The 23,090-nt window shown below is 40.9% G+C and overlaps 2 protein-coding genes across 10 annotated transcripts in view; both read left to right on the forward strand.

The window, feature by feature from the left end:
• The window catches only part of SLC12A7 (solute carrier family 12 member 7), a 623,740-nt gene that overhangs the window by 532,375 nt on the left and 68,275 nt on the right, over positions 1-23,090 (forward strand). Inside the window, exon 19 of one of the 9 annotated variants that reach the window (XM_075586361.1) lies at positions 17,909-19,683. The exons of 4 other annotated variants lie outside the window; for them this stretch is intronic. In XM_075586361.1, coding sequence (XP_075442476.1) covers positions 17,909-19,519 — 1,611 coding nt within the window. In that variant the 3' untranslated portion in view covers positions 19,520-19,683. Of the gene's footprint in view, positions 1-17,908; positions 19,957-23,090 lie in introns of those variants that run through there. 4 more of the 9 variants (XM_075586364.1, XM_075586362.1, XM_075586363.1 and 1 more) reach the window with 4 other exon arrangements.
• LOC142487299 (uncharacterized) lies at positions 6,045-9,708 on the forward strand. The gene is made up of 3 exons (XM_075586360.1): positions 6,045-6,888; positions 8,325-8,405; positions 8,769-9,708. The coding sequence occupies exons 1-3, from the start codon at positions 6,564-6,566 to the stop codon at positions 9,692-9,694; spliced, it is 1,332 nt and encodes a 443-aa protein (XP_075442475.1). The 5' UTR covers positions 6,045-6,563; the 3' UTR covers positions 9,695-9,708.

Below are 23,090 nucleotides of genomic sequence, written 5' to 3' on the forward strand. Positions count from 1 at the left end.
CCTCAACAAACTTGAAGGAATACAAGTCACTCAAGGTACCTTGCTGGTAAGCTTTGATGTGGAGTCACTATATACCAGTATAAAACACGAGTTCGGTCTCATGGCAGTAGCATACTTTCTATCATCACGTAGTTGTGAATATACTGAACATAATGCTTTTATTGTCGAGCTTTTAGAATTTGTATTGGAACATAATTACTTTTTATTTGATTCCAAATATTACCTACAAATCCAAGGAACGGCCATGGGTACAACATGTGCCCCCACCTACGCCAACCTATATCTAGGCTGGTGGGAGGCCATCAGTGTTTTTTCTGAAGGACTGTCTATGTACACAGAACACATAGATTTGTGGCTACGCTACATAGATGACATCCTGTTACTTTGGAAGGGTACAAAAAAAGATCTGGAAACCTTTCAGCAAATACTTAACCTCAACGATCACAACCTTAAGTTAACATCAGAAAGTAGCCCTAGCAGCATCACTTTCCTGGACCTAAAAATAACTATCAATGAGGATGGTTATCTCTCCACAACAAATCACAAGAAAGAGACTGCCACAAATAGTTACCTCAGAGCCGACAGTTTTCATCCTCAACCCCTCATACGAGGTATCCCCACAGGACAATTCTTGCGCATCAGGCGCAATTGCACAGACATCACGGCATTCAAGGAAGAAAGTAGAAAAATGCGGGATAATTTCCTAGCAAGGGGATACTCAAACCGCCAACTCAAGACGGCATATCATCGTGCCATTAACACACCACGCATTGATTTACTAAAACCATCATCTTTGGATGAGAGCAATAAAAGGAGTGAAATTAGATGCATAGCCACTTACCACAATCAGTGGAGGGATATCCACAGGATACTCACCAAGCACTGGCCTATCCTGACGAACGACGAAGATCTGAAGAAGGTACTTAGAAGCCATCCATCCATCGTCTGGAGAAGGGCACCAAATATTAAGGACCATTTGGTGCACAGCCATTTTACGCTGGGAAACAACAGAAAAAGTACAACATGGTTAAGTGTGAAAGGCTCGTATAAATGCCATCACTGCAAAGCCTGTGGCTATGTCAAGGAAAGCAAGACCTTTACTAATACTGACAACAATAAAACATACACCACTAACCATTTTATTAACTGCAAGAGCAGTGGGATTATCTACTTGATAACCTGTTTATGTGGAAAAAAGTATGTTGGAAAGACAAAGCGAGAACTCCGGAGACGCATCCTGGAGCATATAGGATCTATCAGGAATGCTCTGGATACCCCGGTCTCCCGTAATGTTAGGGACCATCATGCAGGGAAACTTGATGTGCTTAACTTTCAAGGCATAGACCATGTTCCCCCCAGCATTCGCAGGGGGAATTGGGATAAGAAACTCCTGCAGCGGGAGGCCAGATGGATTTATCTGCTCAATACCCACTATCCATCTGGCCTCAATGAGGGTTTTGTTTTCAACTCTTTCCTATAAACCTAAGTGAGTATCTATTTTCATTTCAACTTCACTTACCTTTGTTGCCTCCAATGGTATCTTTGAAATCCATTAAAGTCTACCCTAACTTGTATTACAACCATTAACTTAGGTCAGTTTAGGATGCAGTACCCGTGCATCACCATCTATCAGCATTTGGCGTCCCATGATCGCTATGGCAACTACCGGGTATAAAGAAGCGACTGGGAACCAAGAAACACCCACCCCGGATGAAGTCACAGGAAGTGACGAAACATGCGGCATGTCGGGTCTTTTAGCTGTCTCATGATTCATGATTAACTGCGTCGGCTATCTCCAATAGCTCCTTTGTGCGCTGATCTGTGTCAGAACTATTTGCATTGATACACCCAATTAAAGAGGTGTTAGTGCTGCCACAGGGCGGCACTCGATACTCACTACCAGCACAGTGTACTTGCTTTAAATACTACTGATATCACCGTGCATATGTATCTATGCTGCCTTGTATAGTTGTATAGTTACAGCTGCTCTGACTATCTTTTGTCCCGCATGGTATGCTATATGTCCTCACTGTAGCAGTGTACAAACAAGCAGTACTGTGGCCACACGGGTTTTACTCTACCTGATTCAATATCACAAATGAGCCCAGCACTACGCTAACTACCTTCTCCACTCTTGTAACTATAGGTGCACAGCACCTCCGTACCTGCGCCTACACCAGTGGACATATCAATAGAGTAATTACCTTTTTCTGATGCATGCACGCATTGATATATTAAGCACACACGTCCCGCTAATCAATGGGTTTTGACTAAAATCTGCAGGGATCCAGAGGCACAGCGCACTGTGTGTCACTGTGTACAATCACTGCTAAATGTTTTTAACACATACCTAGTACTCCCTTTGCCCGTTACTCACCAAAATCGGGCCGTCCAGACAGCTAGCCTCTCGCACTGTTCCGGCGCATGCGCAATGCGTACATATACAGATACATGATTCTTCAACTTACATGACGCATGCGCAGTATGCATACAACGTGGATATGCCCCATGTATGTATTGCAAGTCTTGGTATAGCCTAAATCTACAACTATGCTGCAGGGTTAACGTAACCACTTAGACTTCAATGAACATAAGCATCTACTATAACTAGGAAGGGAGACAGAACTAGTGGGAGCATATTGTAACGCCAGACGCAGTTTGAATAGACCAACAGTAGTCTAATCACACAGTATATAGCACAGCACTATATACAGTTTTATATATACACCATTTCATGGAAATTTAATAAAGTTATTTTTATACTACACATCCACCCCTGACCGTCTTTATATTCAGGTCTGCAGTGCGCCTATCTAAAGGGGATCCTTTTTGGTGTGCCACTCTTGGTGCACACTTTTTTTGTCTAATTCATGGATTTACAGTAAATATTATTAGATATTATTTCATTTATTTGAGATATGGGTTTAAATCCCAATCCGTATTTAACCCGTATGGGATCCTAGTATTCAAAGTAAAAATCCAGAAGAGTTCCCTTTTGTCCAATAATTCCAACCTATTACCACCCCTATATGGTTTTTCAATGTGTTCAATCCCTCTAAATTTTAATTTAGTGACATCTCCATATTTACAGGTAGTAAAGTGTTGGGATACCGGATGTGTGAGATCCCTTAGTTTAATTAATCTAATATGTTCTCGCATTCTGGCCTTCAGTGCTCGTGTGGTACGTCCCACATATTGCTTACCACATCCACAGTCCAATAAATAGAATATGAATGTGGTATTGCAATTTATGAAGGATTTTATAGCATATGTTTGTCCTGTATTGAAGGATACAAAATTAGGCGATGGCTCCAAAAAGGTCTGTGCCACCACTCTCATATCCTAGAACAGTACTCGCCAATTAACTGCTCGCTAACAGATCCCCTTCCTGCCTAAAGCACTTTAGGAACAACTCAATTTCCCGAGACCCATGGATGGCCCTGTCTGGCTGCAGTTCTCACCGGGGGGTGGGGGTACCCAAAAGAGTGCCCACGTGTCTCTGGACCACGACTCTACCCCCAATCCTAGACAGTTCAGGAACAATTCCAGGTCCCCCAACTCTGAGTGAACATGTTCGCCAGGAGGTCTCACCTAAAGGGCGAGTAATGTCAGGAATCCACTCCTGGCTTTTCTCGTAGCCTTGCAGGGTGCTGTTGTTCTCACTAATTCCCTCTTTGCAATCAACAGCAGCTGTGTGGGCTATCACTGCAACCTAGCCTTGTACTACCTGTTTGGCCGCCTTGTTCCTGTTTCCGTGTTCCTAGTTCATGTTTCTAGTTCATGTTCCTAGTTCTTGGTTCCTGTCCTGGTTCCTGTGCTGAAGCGTTGGTTTCCCAGCGTATCCTTCAACCCCACGTTCCCAGTGGCCTGCTGCCTTTCTCATAGCAGAGGCCTGCCTTCCGAGTCCTGAGGTCTGCTGCTCTCTCTTCTCGCAGAGGCCTGTTCTGGACTCCTGTGCTGAAGCATTGGTTTACCAGTGTTGCCGGGTGGTGTGCCCACTACGGTCAGCCTTCTCCTTCCTGAGACTGGTACCATGGGCCATGGTCGCCACTCGCTCAGAACCCGCTCCCGCCCTGCAGCTATTACGCTGAAGCGGGACCTAGTTGACTTACCCTGATGTCTCCTATCCTGACCCTGGCTCGTCCAATGACTACGCTGCTCTCTCCAGTCCCGACCCTGGCTCGTTTGACTATGGATTTCGCATTCTGGATCAGCCTGCGCGGTCTAAGGTCGGTGCTTATTTAACCCCACCTCAGCCACGCGGTCCGACCCTGGTTTGTGGCGAGCACAACCGTGACATTCACACACAAACCCAAAGCCTTCTTCAAGAATCCCCCCCCCCACACACACACACATTGAAAGTGAATTTAAAGTTCAAAGAAAAAAAGAGATTTAAAAAACCATCATCTGAATCATGTTTTTGATAAATTACCAATTTTTGTAATTCTTACTTTTTCTTGGGGGGGGGGGGGGGGGCTTTCAATGATTAGGATTATCGTGAATGTAATGAAATATTTATTTTATCAGGAATAAAAAATACAAATAATCATGAATAATACAAAATTCAGTCTTTATCTTCTTTGTACTGTACATGTACTGTAGTTCTTCTGTCAGTTGAAAATTGAGGGCCGGTGGATAATCATGGAAGAATGAAAAATACAAATGATCATGAATAATGCACATTTAAAATAATAAAAACAGTAATACAAATTTTTAGTCTTTCTCTTCTTCGTCATGGCCGCATTGTATTCTGTAGTTCATTGAGAGAGGGGTGGTTTTGTGTAAATGTGTGTACTGTAGACACACTATACACACAGTTCACACAATTTACACATGATACCCCCCGCCCGTCCTTTTTTAGTGCAGCTCTCTGTGAAAAGGAAAGAAAAAATTAGTGCAGTTACAGTAAGTGCATATAATGGCATTGTGTACAGTATTGCTACTCCATATTGAACTATATGCAGTTACTACTGTCAAACTACTGTATACTGGAACTACTGTATGACTACTGTAAAATACTTTGTTACAAGATTGGGAGTGCAGCTCTCTCTGAAAAGAAAAAAATAGTGCAGTGAAGTGCATGGTGTATACTGTAAAACAATCTGTGCCATACTTACCTGTATCATACTGTACTTGGTGTGCCTGTACTTACCATACTACAGTACAGTACTGTACCATACTACTTTCCTGATGCATTCCCATTACGCTGTATCACAATGGGCAACACAGTCGCAATATGGTCGATATATTTATTACATCGTTCCACGGTGAGTACATCGTTCCAAAAACTCAGTATGCCTTTCGACAACTCATCTTTTTTGGAGGGTTTCACCACTTTGCGGATATAGGGCTCTATGCAGTAAGCGGCGAAAAAGTGCGATCGCCAAGGGTACCTTATCGGCATGATTCTGGCGATTTTCCCTCTCCGTATGCAATATGTGCCGAATCCATTCCGAATCCAGCCGAAAACATTAGCGCCGACTCTGGCGATAATTTGCCGATCACACACAGGTGTATCGGCGTGCATGGCGGGGTGCTGTTAGGTCCGCCTAATCTGCTGAAGCAACAATGTATTGGATTGAGCGGCCTATTTAAAGGCACCGTCTAGTGTTATTCATTCTCTGTGTTGTTGGGAGTGAGAGAGAGAGAGACACACAGAGCTGCCCGATTTACAAAGTTCATATTGACTGAGAGAGTTGTTGTGTATTGTGAGACGTTTGTCCTGTGTTGTTTTGTTTACATCTTTGTCTTGTTTTATATTTGTTAGTGTTCAGTGCGATTGGCTTTACATTTGTTTTCTGTTTTTTGTGAGTGCTAGAGGTATGGCCGCAAGGCGTGGGAAGAGTGATGCTGCTGTGAGTGGTAGTGCTAGTCATACGAGTACGCGTCGGAGAGAACGTAGGGTTCAGGGGAGTGATGTTGCTGCGAGTGTGAGTGCTGTTGCTGGGAGTGTGAGTGCGAGTGCTGTTGGGAGTGTGAGTGCTGCTGGTGGCTCTGTTGCTGGTGCTGCTGGTGTGTCTGGTGGTGGGGTGCTTGCTGCTGGGCCTCTTTTGGAGTCTCTTCCATTGGAAGAAGGAGAGTCCAGTCAGCAGCACTCAAACTCTGGGCCTGCACGTGTTCCCAAGAAACGTGTGGAGCGGCCACGTAATCCTCGGTTCAATGAACAGGAAAATACAGCTCTTGTCACGGGGATTCTGGAGCACTATGAATATCTGTATGGCCACTTACTAGGTAAGTCTATCATAGCATTCATTCTTCAAACACATGTTATCCTAGGTCATGTGAGGTGTCTTAATATCTAAATATTATTCCCTAATATATTAAATTTCGAAATAATTGTTACACACATATTTGTCTTATGCTTGACAACGACAATAACAATCAGTCGTACAATTGTCCTCTAGTTCATACAATATTCATGCAAGCTTCCTTACATTTGTATGTTTACACGTAAATGCTCATGTGGTACACATATTACACCTAAACCAGCATGTTTGGTATTTCTTGGAACAGGTAGCAGTTTAGGAAACTGTTCGTTTTTATAATAATAATTAACGTCATATATGATGTATGTATTTCAAGGGCGGACAAGTTCAGCAGCAAGAAAAGAAAAATGGCATCAAATAACATTGGCTGTGTGTGCGTGTGGGAATCATGTCAGGGACCGGAACAATTGTCGGAAAAGATTTGACGATATCAGGGCAAACTTAAAGAAAAAAATACAAGCACAGCGGATGCATGTTGCTGGCACTGGAGGTGGGCCGCCTGCACAAGCTCTCATATTAACACCATTGGAGGAGCAGATGCGGGAGAAATTTCTTCCCGTGGTCGTGGAGGGTTTGCCCGGGGACAGGGACATTGGAATTTATTCTGCTCCATTTCCACAAGGTGAAAATTTTTACTGTACTAGGCGTGTCGTAGGTAACAGTTCTTATCTATATTTGCGCTGCTACTTATACTTTGTTCACAATATAAGCATACTAACATATATATCTGTATATATGTCTCTCTCCCTATATCTATATATCTATCTATCTATTTATATGTATATCTAGTTGTCCTACAAAAAGGTTACTATTAATTAATATGGTGGCAAATGGTGGCACTGTGTTCTCATTTGCATGTCATATCCCACAATCCCTTGCTGCAGTGGAAACCCTGTATCCTGGACGATGATGGGGAACTACAGGGTTGCAGACCTGTCTGAAACATGCATATTATCATACAGTAATATGTAGTGTTGATGTATATATATATATATATATATATTCATCATTGAGTGTTAATCTATGTAACACCTATAAACATGACATTACTGCCTCATCAACTCTTGCATGGCAGATAGTGCATTCAAACGGCAACATACAGAAATTGCACTCACACATTTAGTGATTTGTAATTAAACATCCTTTGTAGCTTCATGTCATATACACATGCCATAATGTGGAACATGTAGCACATGTTATTCATTTTTGTTCATATGTAGCTCACTTCAGATTATTAATTGGCTCATATACCACTGTGTGGAACCTGCTGCAATTAATATGTAATCACATCGTAGAGGAGAACACAGGGGGTGGGGTTGGCCACCCAGCCACATCACAGGGTCATGTTACGGTCAACGTTTTAGACACGCCTTACAGCTGCTACAACTAAAACTAAATCAGGGTTCTACTGTATGACACCTTGGGGGAGGGACTACAGTTCTTAGAAGCTGCCAAGCTATACAGAAGTTCATAACATTCATTTGAAATGTAAATTCTATGGTAAATGTCACCCACCAGCCCACTATGTATGAAAACGTACGTAAGTCATTGGTTCACTCATATGTTCTTTCAACATTATAGAAAAGGCACATTATCACAACATTACCATCTGTGACCAACACACTTCATGTGTTGTTCAATGTTAGCCACATTGAGCGCTACAGTTGCTTCTATTAATTGTTCACACATATCCCATACAAATTTGGTTACCATTTCCACCATCACATACTGAATTATAAACAGAGTCAACTTTGCTGTGATGTATTGATGTACATTATCATTTGTATCTTACTACACAAGATATGCATTGTATGTCCAATTGTCAAAATGTTTCTACTAACCATTACGTCATAAACATACTATGTTCTATGGTATTTACAAAACAACAGCACATTAGTCACACATGTACATTTAAATGGATAATGTACAGCTTGGCAGAAACATCTTTTCATTTCATTAAGTCATGTTTTTATATTAACATAAATACTCCAAATACACAAACTCTATGTTAATTATGTACACGTGGCAAACTAAATCTTATGTTCTTCTTTTATATAGTTGCTCCCAGACCTCATGTGTCACCTCATACTGAAAAAATCTCATCACCTGCTTCATCCAGCTCCTCGTCAACGATGGAAGGTGAGTGTATGAGGTGCATGACATGTAATGTGTACCTTTGTAGATGTTATGTTGCCATGCTAACTAAATGCCTTTCACATGGAATTAACTTCCCATCAGTTCTTGTCATATAAAATGTAGTTTACAATGTCAACATGTATTGTGTGTGATATGAACTATCAGCTATGATTTGTGAGGTTACAACAACCTTTCATTCATTCTTCTTTCACACTGAGTCCAAACATAATTGTTACTTCAAACTACATTTTAATTTGACACAACAGAAAAGTTATAACATGTTATGTGTTACACTGTGAGAACAACTCTCATTATATTGACAAAAGAAGTTACATGGCAGTTCATAATGTCTTTATTTATTTATAGAAGCTGATGTTGACAATGAAGGAAACATTCAATTAAGTCAGCATGAACATGTTCCCACTCGACCAGTAACACAGCAATCAACTGCTCCTGCTCATGACACATATTCAGCTATTGCAGCTTCTGAAGAAAGAATCGTGGTTGAAGAAAATCGTCGCCACTCAGATATGATGTCAGTGCTTGAAAGGATGATATCACAGCAGGAAAGGATGATATCACAGCAGGAAAGGATGATATCACAGCAGGAAACTTCGATATCACAAATGTCACAACTAGAAAGAATCTTCATCCAAGTTCCTAAACAAATACAAAATGTAAACAGGACATTACAAGCAATCGTTCAGAATCTAAGCCAAGCTAATCAGTTGAGAATGACTGCTAGAGAACAACTATTCCACTTTACCCCATCTGAGGATGGATCTTTACATGGTGAAAATTTTTCTCCACAGTCATCACTTCTTCATTCCCCAGTTCTGGATGATACCGGTACAGTAGCTGCAAGTTCTGTGCAGGTCCCTGTCAACATGGAACCGCTTACATCTGGTCAAAATCAGCAACAGACACCTACAACTGAGACACGAAAAAGAAACTTAGGCAAACAATTATTAATAACCAGTTTTTGGAGCAAGTTTAAAAAACCTCTACAGGAAACGGCTCCACCATCAGTCGTGCAATGTGTATCAACTCCTTCACTATTGCCACAACCCACACCCAGTGGCTCTGAACTGTCACAGCCCACAACCAGTGGGCCTGAACTGTCACAGCCCACAACCAGTGGCCCTGAACTGTCACTGCCCACAACCAGTGGCCCTGAACTGTCACAGGCGAGTACAAGTCATACAGTGAAGGGCAAAGTAGTTGGCAAACGGAAAAGGCTAACACAACAGGCAACAAGAAGGCCTGTGACTAGATCTCAAAAGGAAAAATAATAATAAATAATTACAATCACTAAATCTGTTGTTGGCCTGGTGGTGTTTAAAGCAGAAAATTAAATGAATACAGTATGTATGATTAAGTCCTAATGCTTCAAAACATTCAAGTATGTCCTTGTAGGTTTAGAAATGTTCCGTGTGTGAATTAATGGTTAAATTATAAAATATATTTAGGTATTAATAATTTGATTGATGGTACAACATTACACAGTTGCCATGTTTCTATAAGCTGCCATTCACTTACCTGTTAAACATTGTATGTATGTGTGTGTGTTAGGTAATGTAGATAGTCATTGCATGCTAATATTATTGGCATCAAAAATTAATTAACTATCTATATCACAACATACATTTTAAAGATGTTTTCAGGAGTGTTCACTCTGTAACACATTACTTACCTTCACCTTCTTTCATACTTCATAATGTTGTCATGTCATCATGTATGAGTAGTGGTTAGAATAACATCTGATAGTGTGTATTAATATTTCTGAAGTGTGTATGGATATATGTGCACAAAAACATTGTGTGTGAGAATATATATATATATATATATATCTCAGTGTTGTCAGAAAACAGGCCTTGTGTTAATCACATATACATGTTAGGACACTTGTTTAAATGATGTCAATTATATTATGAACACAATAATTCACTCACCTGTATTACACTTTCCCTATGCTATAAACAAGGCCTACTTACACGCATCAGTGGATTTAGATAACCACTAAATTACATATGTATGTGATTATTTAACAGTATAGGCCTTCATGACTATAAAGAGGCGTTGTTTGCTGTTAATTAGTACTTACACACACCTTACTCTAATAGGCACTCAAACATACTCACCCAGTAATGTTATAAGCTTTCATGACATACTAACTAAATAACAAGGCCTGTTTACATCTAAGGCTTTTAATGTATACATATATCCACACATATATATATATATATATATATATATATATATATATATATATATATATACACATACATATATATATATATACTTATACATATACACACACACAATATAGTTAAATTTTAACACATACACACACATATAGATATATATATACACTGGCGACACACTTTATTCGAGCTCGGCTAGTCCCACGAATTCGGGTATACCCGGGTGTATTGAGGTTTGTGACTGTTTTCTGCCCGAGTGCATTGAGGTATTTTCCAGGCAGGGATTGAAGCATTTTATTCCCGCTGGCTGCAATACTGCACAGTATATATATATATATATATATACTGCATTACAATTCATGAATTTATGCCATCTGGTAGACACGCGAAGCATTGCAGCCTATTAAATCCTAATCATTATCATTTAACAGATCAGCCGCCCGTCAGCCAGGCATGAACCCAGGCTGGGAAGGCAAATGCAACGGGGCTTGTCAGAGGTGAGGAGCGGCGCATTCCAGGTATCTGCCAGGTACATACTGGGTATTTGCTCGAATAAAGTGTGTCGGTGCAGTATATATATATATATCTATATATATATATATATTGTGGCAGGACGGCCTCGCGGCGGGGTCAGTAAGACACTAGACACGGTGGGAAACGTTCAACTATAGTGGTTTATTAGCCACAACCAAAATAAATACGGGTGCACTGTCCCTTTAAGAAACTACTTTCTTGCAAATTAAAGCCTAGTCCCATTAGGGACACTAACTCACTTCTTGAGCCCTTACTAACAGGACAGCCAGCTAATCTGGTCATGCCCAAAACATGCTACACAAACGATAACCAATAAGCATAATAATAAAGTCTTATCTGTTGCAGCTCCAAACAGCAAACAGGAACACGGTTCCGGGGAGCAGGCTGTGTCCAGCCTCGCAGCAATGTTTATCTTTATCCTGGGTTGGGGTCCCAGCTGGTCCCAGCAGCAAAGCTCCTCGCAGGACTGGGGACCAGAGCAGCAGCAGCTGCTACGGCTTCCAAGCCGGGAGAGTTCTCTCCACCTTCCTGTGGAAAAACAAGCTCACCTTGTGTGAGCAACTTCCTGCTTTTTAAAGCACTTGTTTCACTCATGAGTTCAGCCCCTGTTTAATTAGGCTGCAGCTGTGCTTCCTTCTGTCTGAGGAGATTAACACTCTGTGAACTGGCTGCAGCGTCTCTCCATTCACTATTCCAGCCTACTGAGTTAGTGACTCTGTCACAATATATGTCTCAAGAGACAGTAACAGACAGTGTAAGAGAGAGACACAGATAACCAGCCACACACAAATAGAGAGAGATATTTAAACATTGAGAAACAGAGAGAGACAAAAACAGACACAGGTGTGTATGTGGGTCATTATAGGTCAGTGTAAGCAGTAATCTGTTCATTCTATCACTGTTGAATCTTTCACACACATTTTTATTTTAATTGTAAATGATAACTTGTTTTGCACATGTTCATTAACATGAAAAATAAGTTTCGTTTACAGTGAAATGACTATCTTACACAAAGAATGTGTTTCAATTATGTTCCTACATTTGTAGTGGGGGGAAAAACAAAGCCGTTCAACATTGAGCTTGTATTTTAACCTTGGAGGAAACCACACAGAGATAAAATGTAATTTATTTCACATTCAGCAGAAACACTTACTGCACCGACACACTTTATTCGAGCAAATACCCGGTATGTACCTGGCAGATACCTGGAATGCGCCGCTCCTCACCTCTGACAAGCCCCGTTGCATTTGCCTTCCCAGCCTGGGTTCATGCCTGGCTGACGGGCGGCTGATCTGTTAAATGATAATGATTAGGATTTAATAGGCTGCAATGCTTCGCGTGTCTACCAGATGGCATAAATTCATGAATTGTAATGCAGTATATATATATGTACTGTGCAGTATTGCAGCCAGCGGGAATAAAATGCTTCAATCCCTGCCGGAAAATAACTCAATGCACTCGGGCAGAAAACAGTCACAAACCTCAATATACCCGGGTATACCCGAATTCGTGGGACTAGCCGAGCTCGAATAAAGTGTGTCGCCAGTGTATGCGCTGTACTTACACACATCACTTCAACAGAGCAGAAATGGCAGAAGCTTAGGCATTTCACAGCCATCCAGGAAAATCATATACATTTTTGATTTCACAAGCAATAGAATCAACTGAAGCAAAAAAAGCTAGCGTTGCCCACATCTATAACTTGGTTCAAAACAAATATCCATACTATAAAGAAGCGTGCCGAGAATCTAATTTTAAAACTTCAGTACGATTCACTTTATCAACAAATGCATGTTTTGAGCGTGTCCATGATCGCCTAGACCAACGATATGGATGTTGGCAGATTGCCCCATCATTTAAAATTACCATGGAACATGGAACATATGTTCTGTTAAATAGCATTTTTTTGCCTAATAACACTTACAATGGAGCCGCAACGACTGGCGCGTCAGCTGCTATACCTGCTGCAATACCTGCACCCTCCAGCCATGAAGACCAGATGCTAGATGCACATAACTATGATATGTCTCCAAACTTATATGGGCAATACCTATGTGGATGGGAAAACAACCAAAAACTGTACGTACCTCTGGACGTCTTGTTTGAAGAAGACATTGCAGATCCATATGAGCGCCTCATGGAGATGTGTGTGATTCAGGATTCAACGGTTGCCTCAAGCATGGATGAGACTGCTGTGGCTTTGTGGAGCGACCAGTTGCAGCCAAATCACTTTTGAATTCTACAACAATGGTAAATACAATAATCGTTATGCGTTTACTCAGTGTAAATGTCTACATTTGTAAGATCCACCATTTCATAGCCAAATGCGTGGATACAGCTTAACATTGCAGACAGCCTTACATGTAGCGTGCACAAACACGTTATTTTCTATAAGAATATACTACATGACAAAGCATTAAGACACATTGTTGACGGACTCACAAAACCTACTCTAAACTCTTTTAAAGTATAATTTCTACATGTTACCCTAACTGTAACACACACCTCATTGTTTAACATGCAACATAGTAAAAAGTAAAGGGTCGGCCACATATGACGTGGGATACTTGTCATGATCCAAGGCGTCCTTAAAAAGGTTTACGGAAGCAAGCCCCGCCCCCAAACGATGTGCGCACGTCAAAGTGGATTTGCTGTGACAATTGGCTTGCTTATTGTTAGGGTCAGTGCAGTGTGTCATGCGCGCGCGTCGGTGTTTATGTGCGTGCACAGCGCTGGCGGGAAATGTTAATTCAGTGGGAGGAGTGTTTGCGTGCATTTCACGGTGCCTTCACATGACGTCACACGTCTTTTGATCGCTCATTGGCTGATCATCCGTTATTTGCGTGTACACACGTCCGTTACTAAAAGTAATATCAGTACGTGTGTCTAAGTGAATTAGTTTCGCTTCCATAGCATTACTTCCAACCATTAGGCTGCGGTCCCAGTACAGCCTGTGCGCACGGCGCGGCGTGCAGTGTGTGTGTAAGCACCGCCCCTCAATGGGGCTGTGCCCACTGCGCACCGTGACGCAGAAGGTGCAGGCGCGCCGTGCGCCAGGGTTTTTGTTAACTCATTACAATCTCTTTGACTCTTAGCGACGGAAGCGTGGCCACGCCCCCACCTGCGGTTCACCCAATGAGGGCGAACAGCCGCGTGACGTATTGGCCACGCCCCCGCAAATACCCGACCACGCCCCCTCCCGTCGCAAGATTCTCCTCACAGAATGCAGATCGCGGTTAGCGCTGTGACACGTGCCGCCCCCCCCCCCGCCAGCCGCGAGTGTCACAGACATTACTGGGACCGCAGCCTTATATGCTTACTGCTATCAACACCATGGAGGGACATGTATTAAATGCACAGCGTACACATTGTTTTGCGCATGCGCTAAGACTTAGTCCACACAATGGTTAAGTGCGCGCGCAACTGAAGTTCTGCACGCACATTATTATGTATACAGGCACCGGAAATATCATATCCGTAGTAATGCCAGCAAAGCCATTATCAAAATGACAGTTCAGTATCTGTGGTTCGATCCTTTAACTTAAAACATATACGTTAGTTATGCGTGAATAAACAGACTCATATAGAGATGTGTTAGGCGTTGTCATGCACATAAATATATAAATGTGCCATATTTGACCATTATGTGTTTGCTATATTTCACAGATGTCGCGGATGAACACATGTGATCAATGTATGATTTCAAAAGATATACTCGTTATATTATATGATTCTGACAATGAACAAAATCCTATTATAATACATATGTTACAATGCTTTCAGTGCTTCTTGCGCTCATTAACTATGAAGACATAATTGTATCTGCTTAGGCCTATATTTAGTATGCACTAAATTAACATTATGATGTTTCTAAGCACTGAAGTTCGAAGTTTTATAATTTTGTTTATATGTTATACTAACATGATATGTGTTGGTGTGTGAAATATGCAAACAACTGTCTCACTCGTCCAACACATTTGTGTACTACATTGTATAATGTCACGTGTGACTTGTGACATAATGTACATGCTACATAACAAGTACAATACATTGTATGTGAAACTACACAATAACAATAGGTAGGTCATATAAACATTGTTTTCATGTGACAATTAATATTTCACATAAGTTATAATGCTAACCTAACATTCATGAGCTATTGAATATTAATTACACAACCTGAACAAATTAACATTAGTGTGTATATTTTATAATTATGACTAACTATAGTTTAGTGTTTTTATGAAACGTTCAACACAGACAGAACAAAGTGAGTGTGATGAAACAATCAACATTAGTATGTGAATTGTTGTTATTTTTTGTGGGAAAACATGCATGACACAAAAAGTGCCACACACACACAGTGCTGCTGTAATGTGTGCCTATGCAAATGTGACGCAAATTGACGTTGTCATGTTGACATTAGTACTCAAGTATCATGATAATAATGATTACCTTACGTGAATGACATTAAAATTATATTAACAACATTGTCAGTGTGTTGAATGAAGTTAGAAAACTCGCAAATATACATAATTTACATTTTACTTGGAATTCACTTTGTAACACATGTGACATGTATGTCAAATGAACACCCATGTGTGACTTACACATACACATGTAACAATGTTATAAAGAACATGAATATGCATTGATAGAAGAACTAATCACATACATTGTAATGTAAATAATGTATAATACATTGTTGTCTTTACAGGCAACCATGCTTTGAGCGTAAAAATGACTCATGTGCATCCGTGGATGTTATCCTCCATAATATAAATTGTAACACGGTTTATCCCCTTCTCTCCACCCACCCCTATATTACAGGAATGGATTGAGTAAAGTTTTCTACAGTAATTGTAATGTAATGTCCCTATTGTTTTTATTCAACAATTCACATTAACCACCAAGTGTAGAAAAACCCACTTACACTATACTGAAAACACATATTTCTATAGTCACATTTATTTATAAGAAGTGTACCTGTTCCGGTGAGGAGAGGCAATTCAGCGGGCACCACGAGGCAGATGAAAAAAAGTTGCTGAAGCTGGACTGTGCTGTGTAACAAATCCTTTAATAAAGCATGGTTAAAAAGAGGGGGGACGCATACCCCTGCGCCTCTAACGCGTTTCACCCGCAGATTGGGATATACCAGGAGTTAACCGGATGTGACGCCATCCAGCCAATGGGCTGTAAGTATGTCGCGAGCGGCATGATGGGATGCCAAGCTCACTGCCTGACGGCGCCAACACGGAGTGAACCGGATGTGACGTCATCCAGCCAATGAGCTTACGGGCTGCCGCAAGCTGCATGATGGGATACTGAGTCCAGGCTGGATGACAATCGCGCGGCACCACTGGGCATCAGTGTCATGCGTAGTTGGGACTGGAGAGTTAAAAACAAAATTGAAGAGAACATTTGAGCAATCTACGTGTCAAATATGGTATAACAATACAATGCATAATGTTAATAAAGTACAAAAGATTTGAAAACATACATTTCATAGAATATATGTGTATATTGTTGTAGAAAGCAAAATAATAAAGCAATGATAATTAAAAAATAATAAATAAAAACAAGTAATGGCAAAAGGTAATGGGCATTTCCAATATCTAATTATTAATATTCCGATGGTATTAAAACATACAGTTAGTACATTTGTATTATAATTAGTACAGTTTGTTAGTATCATTGTTCAATCAAATAATAATCAATTACAATTAAAGAATTTAAGGATATAATGACATCAGTGCGATTCTGTAATATATCTAGACTAACGAAACACTACATGATACAGCGTAATATTGATCATCAAATTTATCATTATGAATGATAGAATGCACCAGTGTGAACATTGCAGATCTCATTTAAGACGTGGAAGGATGGAGGGAGGAAAAAGGGGAAAGAGAGGGGTGGGTAGAAAGCGGGAAGGGCGAAAGGGGAAGGGAAAAGGGGGAGGGAAAGGGTGGAGGAAGGGGTAGAAAACATCAAAAAACTCCAAGATCAACTGGACAAGTTTGAAGATATGCCAAACTTTGTTACAAATGATAATCTTTTATACCAAAACATTTCCAAACTTGATAAAGAAATTATGGAGAAAAAACAAATTAAATTTGATAGGGATCGCCTGGACTATGAGCGTGGCCAAATATACATCTGGCAAAAACCCCCTCGTCCAACAAGGAATCCCAACGCTCCCAATAAAACCAAAAAACCAAATCAAAGGAATCAACAACATGTACAAGGTCCCAAAGAGAAATCTACACCCAAACCCTCTATACTTAAAAAGAGAACAGGAGACCAATCAAGTTTCTCAGACGCCTCTGACAGTGATTACCGGTCACATGGAGTGTCTTTTTCCACCAGACACACATCTAACCAGAGTGAATATAGCAGTGACCATGACTCAGAATATGGACAGGGATTCAAAAGTGAGCAAAGACCTGCACCATCATTGTTTTCCCAGTCAAAAAACGACCAAGGACTAGGCGTTCCAAGGGAAGAGGGCGCAGTCACAAAAAGGAAAAAGTACACCTGAGCCCAGAAAATAATGTTATTAACATCTCTGGGGTACCCCTCTCTGTGAATGAACTGTCTCTACTCAACAAGGGACTAAATTTTGCTCCTCTTGAAAACTTCAAGTTGTTCAATACCATAATAGATTTACAATGTTTTATTAGAAAATTAGTATTGAAGAAGTTTTTTCATAAAGATGATGCTATTATAAATGATGATGTAACTAATTCCATCCCCGTTATGTTTCAGGACCCTGAGTCAACAAATGACGGTTTAACATCATTCACCGAGTTATGCACCCTTCAGGACATGAACAGTCTTCTAGACGACCAGACTACAGAGGAGGAGGCTACATCTGTAACCTCCTTCCTGGTAGGTTCTAGAGACTCAGGCTTGAAGACACGCTCAACCTTCTATCCCTCACACGTAAAAGGCCCACACATAGCCACATTTGAGAAACTGGTCGAGAGAGACTTATTGTTATTGGAAAAAGGGTACAAATTCACCCCCCATGTCGGCAATAATATGTCCAAAGATGACAAGCTAAGTATTCGAAGCTTGATGACCAACAAAAACTTGGTCATAAAAAATGCCGACAAGGGGGGTGCAATCGTTGTGCAAAGTAATGCCAAATATCGATTAGAAGCATTAAAACAATTACACGACATAAAGTCATATAAAACCCTCAAATCTGATCCCACTGATGTTTTTGCAAAACAGTTAAATAATATTCTTGACTTTGGAGTTATTTTACAAGTGTTAAGCGAGAAAGAAAGAAGCTTCCTGTCTGTTCAAAATCCAGTAATCCCCATTTTTCACCATCTCCCAAAGATCCATAAATCTCTTGTCGACCCTCCAGGGCGACCAATTATATCGAGTATTGGATCTTTGGGAGATGGATTATCCAGATACATTGACATTTTTTTGCAACCACTGGTCCACAAACTTCCGTCATACCTACAAGATTCCACAGACTTATTAAATTCACTTGCTAAATTCACTTGGTCTCCCAATTATTTATGGGTCACCTTAGACGTAACGTCCCTCTACACTATTATTGATCACTCACAAGGTATTACAGCAGCACAATATTTTCTTAATCAATCACTGTTATCACCAGCACAGATCACATTCATTTTAGAATCTATTTTATTTTTACTCACTCATAATTATTTTCTTTTTGACACTACTTATTATTTACAGACACGGGGTACTGCAATGGGTACATCATTCGCACCATCTTATGCAAATTTGTTCATGGGATATTGGGAGCACGCACACATTTTTAGTCACACTAATTCTTTCCGTAAAAATATCACTTTCTATCGGAGATTTATTGACGATCTGTTTTTAATTTGGGAGGGTGACACAAGGTCCCTGACGGAATTTGTGGACCAGTTAAATAAGAATGATTATAATTTGCATTTTACTTTTTCACATCATGAACAAAGGATCGAGTATCTGGATTTACTTTTATCTGTTGACTCATGTCAATCTATTCAATCTGACATCTACAGAAAGCCAAATTCAAGAAATACGTTTCTTAAGGCTAACAGTGGTCACCCACGCCCCTTAATCAAAGGTATACCGAAGGCACAATTCCTAAGGTTGAAACGTATTTGCTCAACAAATGATTCATTTGTAGAGCAATCCAAAGAACTTGCCTTGAGATTTTTCAACAGGGGATACAGTAAAATGGACTTACAGGAGGCGTTCGAATATGCGTGTCAGATTCCACGTACTAAATTGTTGAAGAAAAAGATTAAAATGGATTGTAAAAAAGAATCAATGCCACTCTATTTTATCACACAATATAGCCGCCAAGCAAATAACATCCGGTCCATTATATCCAAACACTGAAACATCTTGTCATTGGACAGTAAACTTAAGCCACACATCGAGAAGTTACCTAAATTTGTGTTTAAAAAGGCTAAGACCATCTCTAACTATATATCACCAAGTATGTATACAAAACCACATATGAAAACCAAGGGTTTTGTTCCCCCGATAGGCTTCTTTAAATGTGGCTTTTGCAAAGTCTGTACTTATGCAAAACCAATCAAAACAATTCAGTCAAAGATAAACAAAAACAAAATCAAACTGAGGAGTTTTATCACGTGCAATACCAACTATGTGATATATCTCTTGACATGCGGTTGTGGCATGGGCTACATAGGGCGAACTATACGGCCATTAAAACTTCGAATAATGGAACACATTAGAAGCATTAAGAACAAAGACCAGAGGTTCCCTGTGGCACGACACTTTATGGAATGTCCCAAAGGAAAGTTAGACCATCTTACTTTCAGTGGTCTAGAATACATTCCACTCCCAGTCCGACGTGGAGATCGTCAGAACATTCTCAATCAAAAAGAGATGTTCTGGATTTTCACACTAGATACCATGACACCAAATGGTATCAACGTGGACTGGGAGATAAAACACTTTTTATAGAATGTTTGCCTCTTGCCACAGGGAACCCTGTATAATAAGCGTTCCATTTTTTGTAGTTCGCCCATGTGGCCCATTAACACACTCTTTTATTCAATGACTATTACTAACATGTTAGGGGGTAGAAATACAATATATATATGAAATTACCCCCGTCTCCATGCAACTTCCAGGTTTAATGTTTAATATACGTTTGATATGTTGAACATATTCTATATTTAGTCCTTGGATTTCGTGACCAATGAAGAGTTATCTATCAGCATGTTTTTGCTCACTTACTCGAGTCCATATGTTTATATATATATGATTACAATATATTTTGATAATATACCTATTCAATGTTCTCCACCCCCCCCTCCCCCCCCTCCCCCCCTATTTCCCTTCTCCCTTTCCTTTACCTTTCCCCTTCCCTCCCCCCCTCCCCTCCCCCCTCCCCGTTTCCCTCTTTGCCTTCCCCCCTCCCCTTTCCATTCTTGCCCTTCCCTCCTCCATCCCCCCCCCTCCTCCCCCCCCTCCTCTCCCTCCCCTTTCCCCATGTCCCTCCCCCCTTCTCTTTCTCTTTTTTCTTCCCTTTTTCCTCCCATCCTCAATTCCCCTTCCTCCACCCTTTCCCTCCCCCCTTTTCCCTTCCCCTTTCGCCCTTCCCGCTTTCTACCCACCCCTCTCTTTCCCCTTTTTCCTCCCTCCATCCTTCCACTTCTTAAATGAGATCTGCAATGTTCACACTGGTGCATTCTATCATTCATAATGATAAATTTGATGATCAATATTACGCTGTATCATGTAGTGTTTCGTTAGTCTAGATATATTACAGAATCGCACTGATGTCATTATATCCTTAAATTCTCTAATTGTAATTGATTACTATTTGATTGAACAATGATACTAACAAACTGTACTAATTATAATACAAATGTATTAACTGTATGTTTTAATACCATCGGAATATTAATAATTAGATATTGGAAATGCCCATTACCTTTTGCCATTACTTGTTTTTATTTATTATTTTTTAATTATCATTGCTTTATTATTTTGCTTTCTACAACAATATACACATATATTCTATGAAATGTATGTTTTCAAATCTTTTGTACTTTATTAACATTATGCATTGTATTGTTATACCATATTTGACACGTAGATTGCTCAAATGTTCTCTTCAATTTTGTTTTTAACTCTCCAGTCCCAACTGCGCATGACACTGATGCCCAGTGGTGCCGCGCGATTGTCATCCAGCCTGGACTCAGTATCCCATCATGCAGCTTGCGGCAGCCCGTAAGCTCATTGGCTGGATGACGTCACATCCGGTTCACTCCGTGTTGGCGCCGTCAGGCAGTGAGCTTGGCATCCCATCATGCCGCTCGCGACATACTTACAGCCCATTGGCTGGATGGCGTCACATCCGGTTAACTCCTGGTATATCAGTGGCCTGCACACGGGTAATGTACTCTTTGAAAAAGCCCAATCTGCGGGTGAAACGCGTTAGAGGCCCAGGGGTATGCGTCCCCCCTCTTTTTAACCATGCTTTATTAAAGGATTTGTTACACAGCACAGTCCAGCTTCAGCAACTTTTTTTCATCTGCCTCGTGGTGCCCGCTGAATTGCCTCTCCTCACCGGAACAGGTACACTTCTTCTACTTGTTACATCAGCCTGGAGCACACAGAACCGGTGGTTTCACACATACGTGAGTACTATTGCTGCCCCATGAGAGCTGCCCCAGGCATATAGGCTAATTCAGTTCAGAGACTGGAGAGGTCAGGGGGGGGTTTCAAGACTCCCCCCTTACAACTCTGCATATCTCTGCCACCTTGTGCCATCTAGGGGATTTATGCACACAGCCTCAAGCACGCATTTTTACACTAAGTGACCCGGTTCTAAAGCAGTTAGATATACTCATTTTTTATCATTGTGGGTTAATACAAAGCTCTGTAGCACCGGGTGATTGGGGTCCTCTACCCCATATTTTTATTTTCACATTTATTTATGTCCGTTGTGTTTACACATCCTGTAACTACTGTTGCGGCCGAGTTTATTAGAAGCTTTACCCGGTCTCGGCCGCAACAGAAACCGGGCGCGCGCCGAGGTGTCCCGGGCGCGCGCCGGAGCCTCGGAGGATCGGTCCTCCGATCGGGGCTTCCCCCTCCATTCTCCGGGTCCGCCGGGTCCCCCAGAGCCCCCCAAGGCAACCCCCACATTAGGAGCAACCCAGGGCTCCCTCGGGGAGCCCTGGGCACGCGTGCCGTGCGCGCACGCTCCCAATGAAGCGTGACCGCGCATCGATGACGCGCGGCACGCCGAGGGAAAGCAACGAGCAAGCCGGGACACCTCCCGTCTTGCGGCTCCAGCCCACTTCAAATAAAGTGTGCCGCCTCTGTATACCTTTATAGATGTTGTGACATCTTATGACACATGTGAGTTGAATACATACCATGAGCAGTCATTGACGTGATTTACCTTGAAAAAGAAAACATGAATGAATATAAAACATTGCCATGACATGTTCATGAAGGGAAGCAACACACCAAAGTGTCTATTTATTGTTAGATATGAAACAACAAGTAGATTTAGTTAAATATAATATGAAAAACACAGTGCTGTACACATCATTGTGATGCATATGTCACACAGCAAAAATAACATTGTATGTAACCATACTGCACTAACTAATGAGTATGGACATAGTAGGTGTATTGTGTATGCATAATCAAAAGGAGCATGTACATAAAATATTAATGTACTAAACATCATTGTTGCACATACTGACAAAAAGTTAAAATTATAAGAATGATAATAGAACGTGTGGATGAATGACATACCGGTGCCACATGCATTTGTCCATACAGCAGAGAAGATAAAGAAGTGCGACCCATATTCATCTGTTTCCTAAGTGAATGGTATTTTGACAAATGTATTTATCATAACAAAGAATGAATATATGTATGTAGTACTATGAACATATATGTATTTGCTTACATG

The sequence above is a fragment of the Ascaphus truei genome, chromosome 2, assembly GCF_040206685.1.
Source record: "Ascaphus truei isolate aAscTru1 chromosome 2, aAscTru1.hap1, whole genome shotgun sequence".
In the NCBI taxonomy this organism is placed as follows: domain Eukaryota; kingdom Metazoa; phylum Chordata; class Amphibia; order Anura; family Ascaphidae; genus Ascaphus; species Ascaphus truei.

Coding starts and splice junctions, on each gene's coding strand:
- LOC142487299 (XM_075586360.1), top strand. CDS start 6,564: ATGATGTATGTATTTCAAGGGCGGACAAGTTCAGCAGCAAGAAAAGAA. Junction 6,889..8,324: donor TTCTGCTCCATTTCCACAAG/GTGAAAATTTTT, acceptor TCTTTTATATAG/TTGCTCCCAGACCTCATGTG. Junction 8,406..8,768: donor CTCCTCGTCAACGATGGAAG/GTGAGTGTATGA, acceptor ATTTATTTATAG/AAGCTGATGTTGACAATGAA.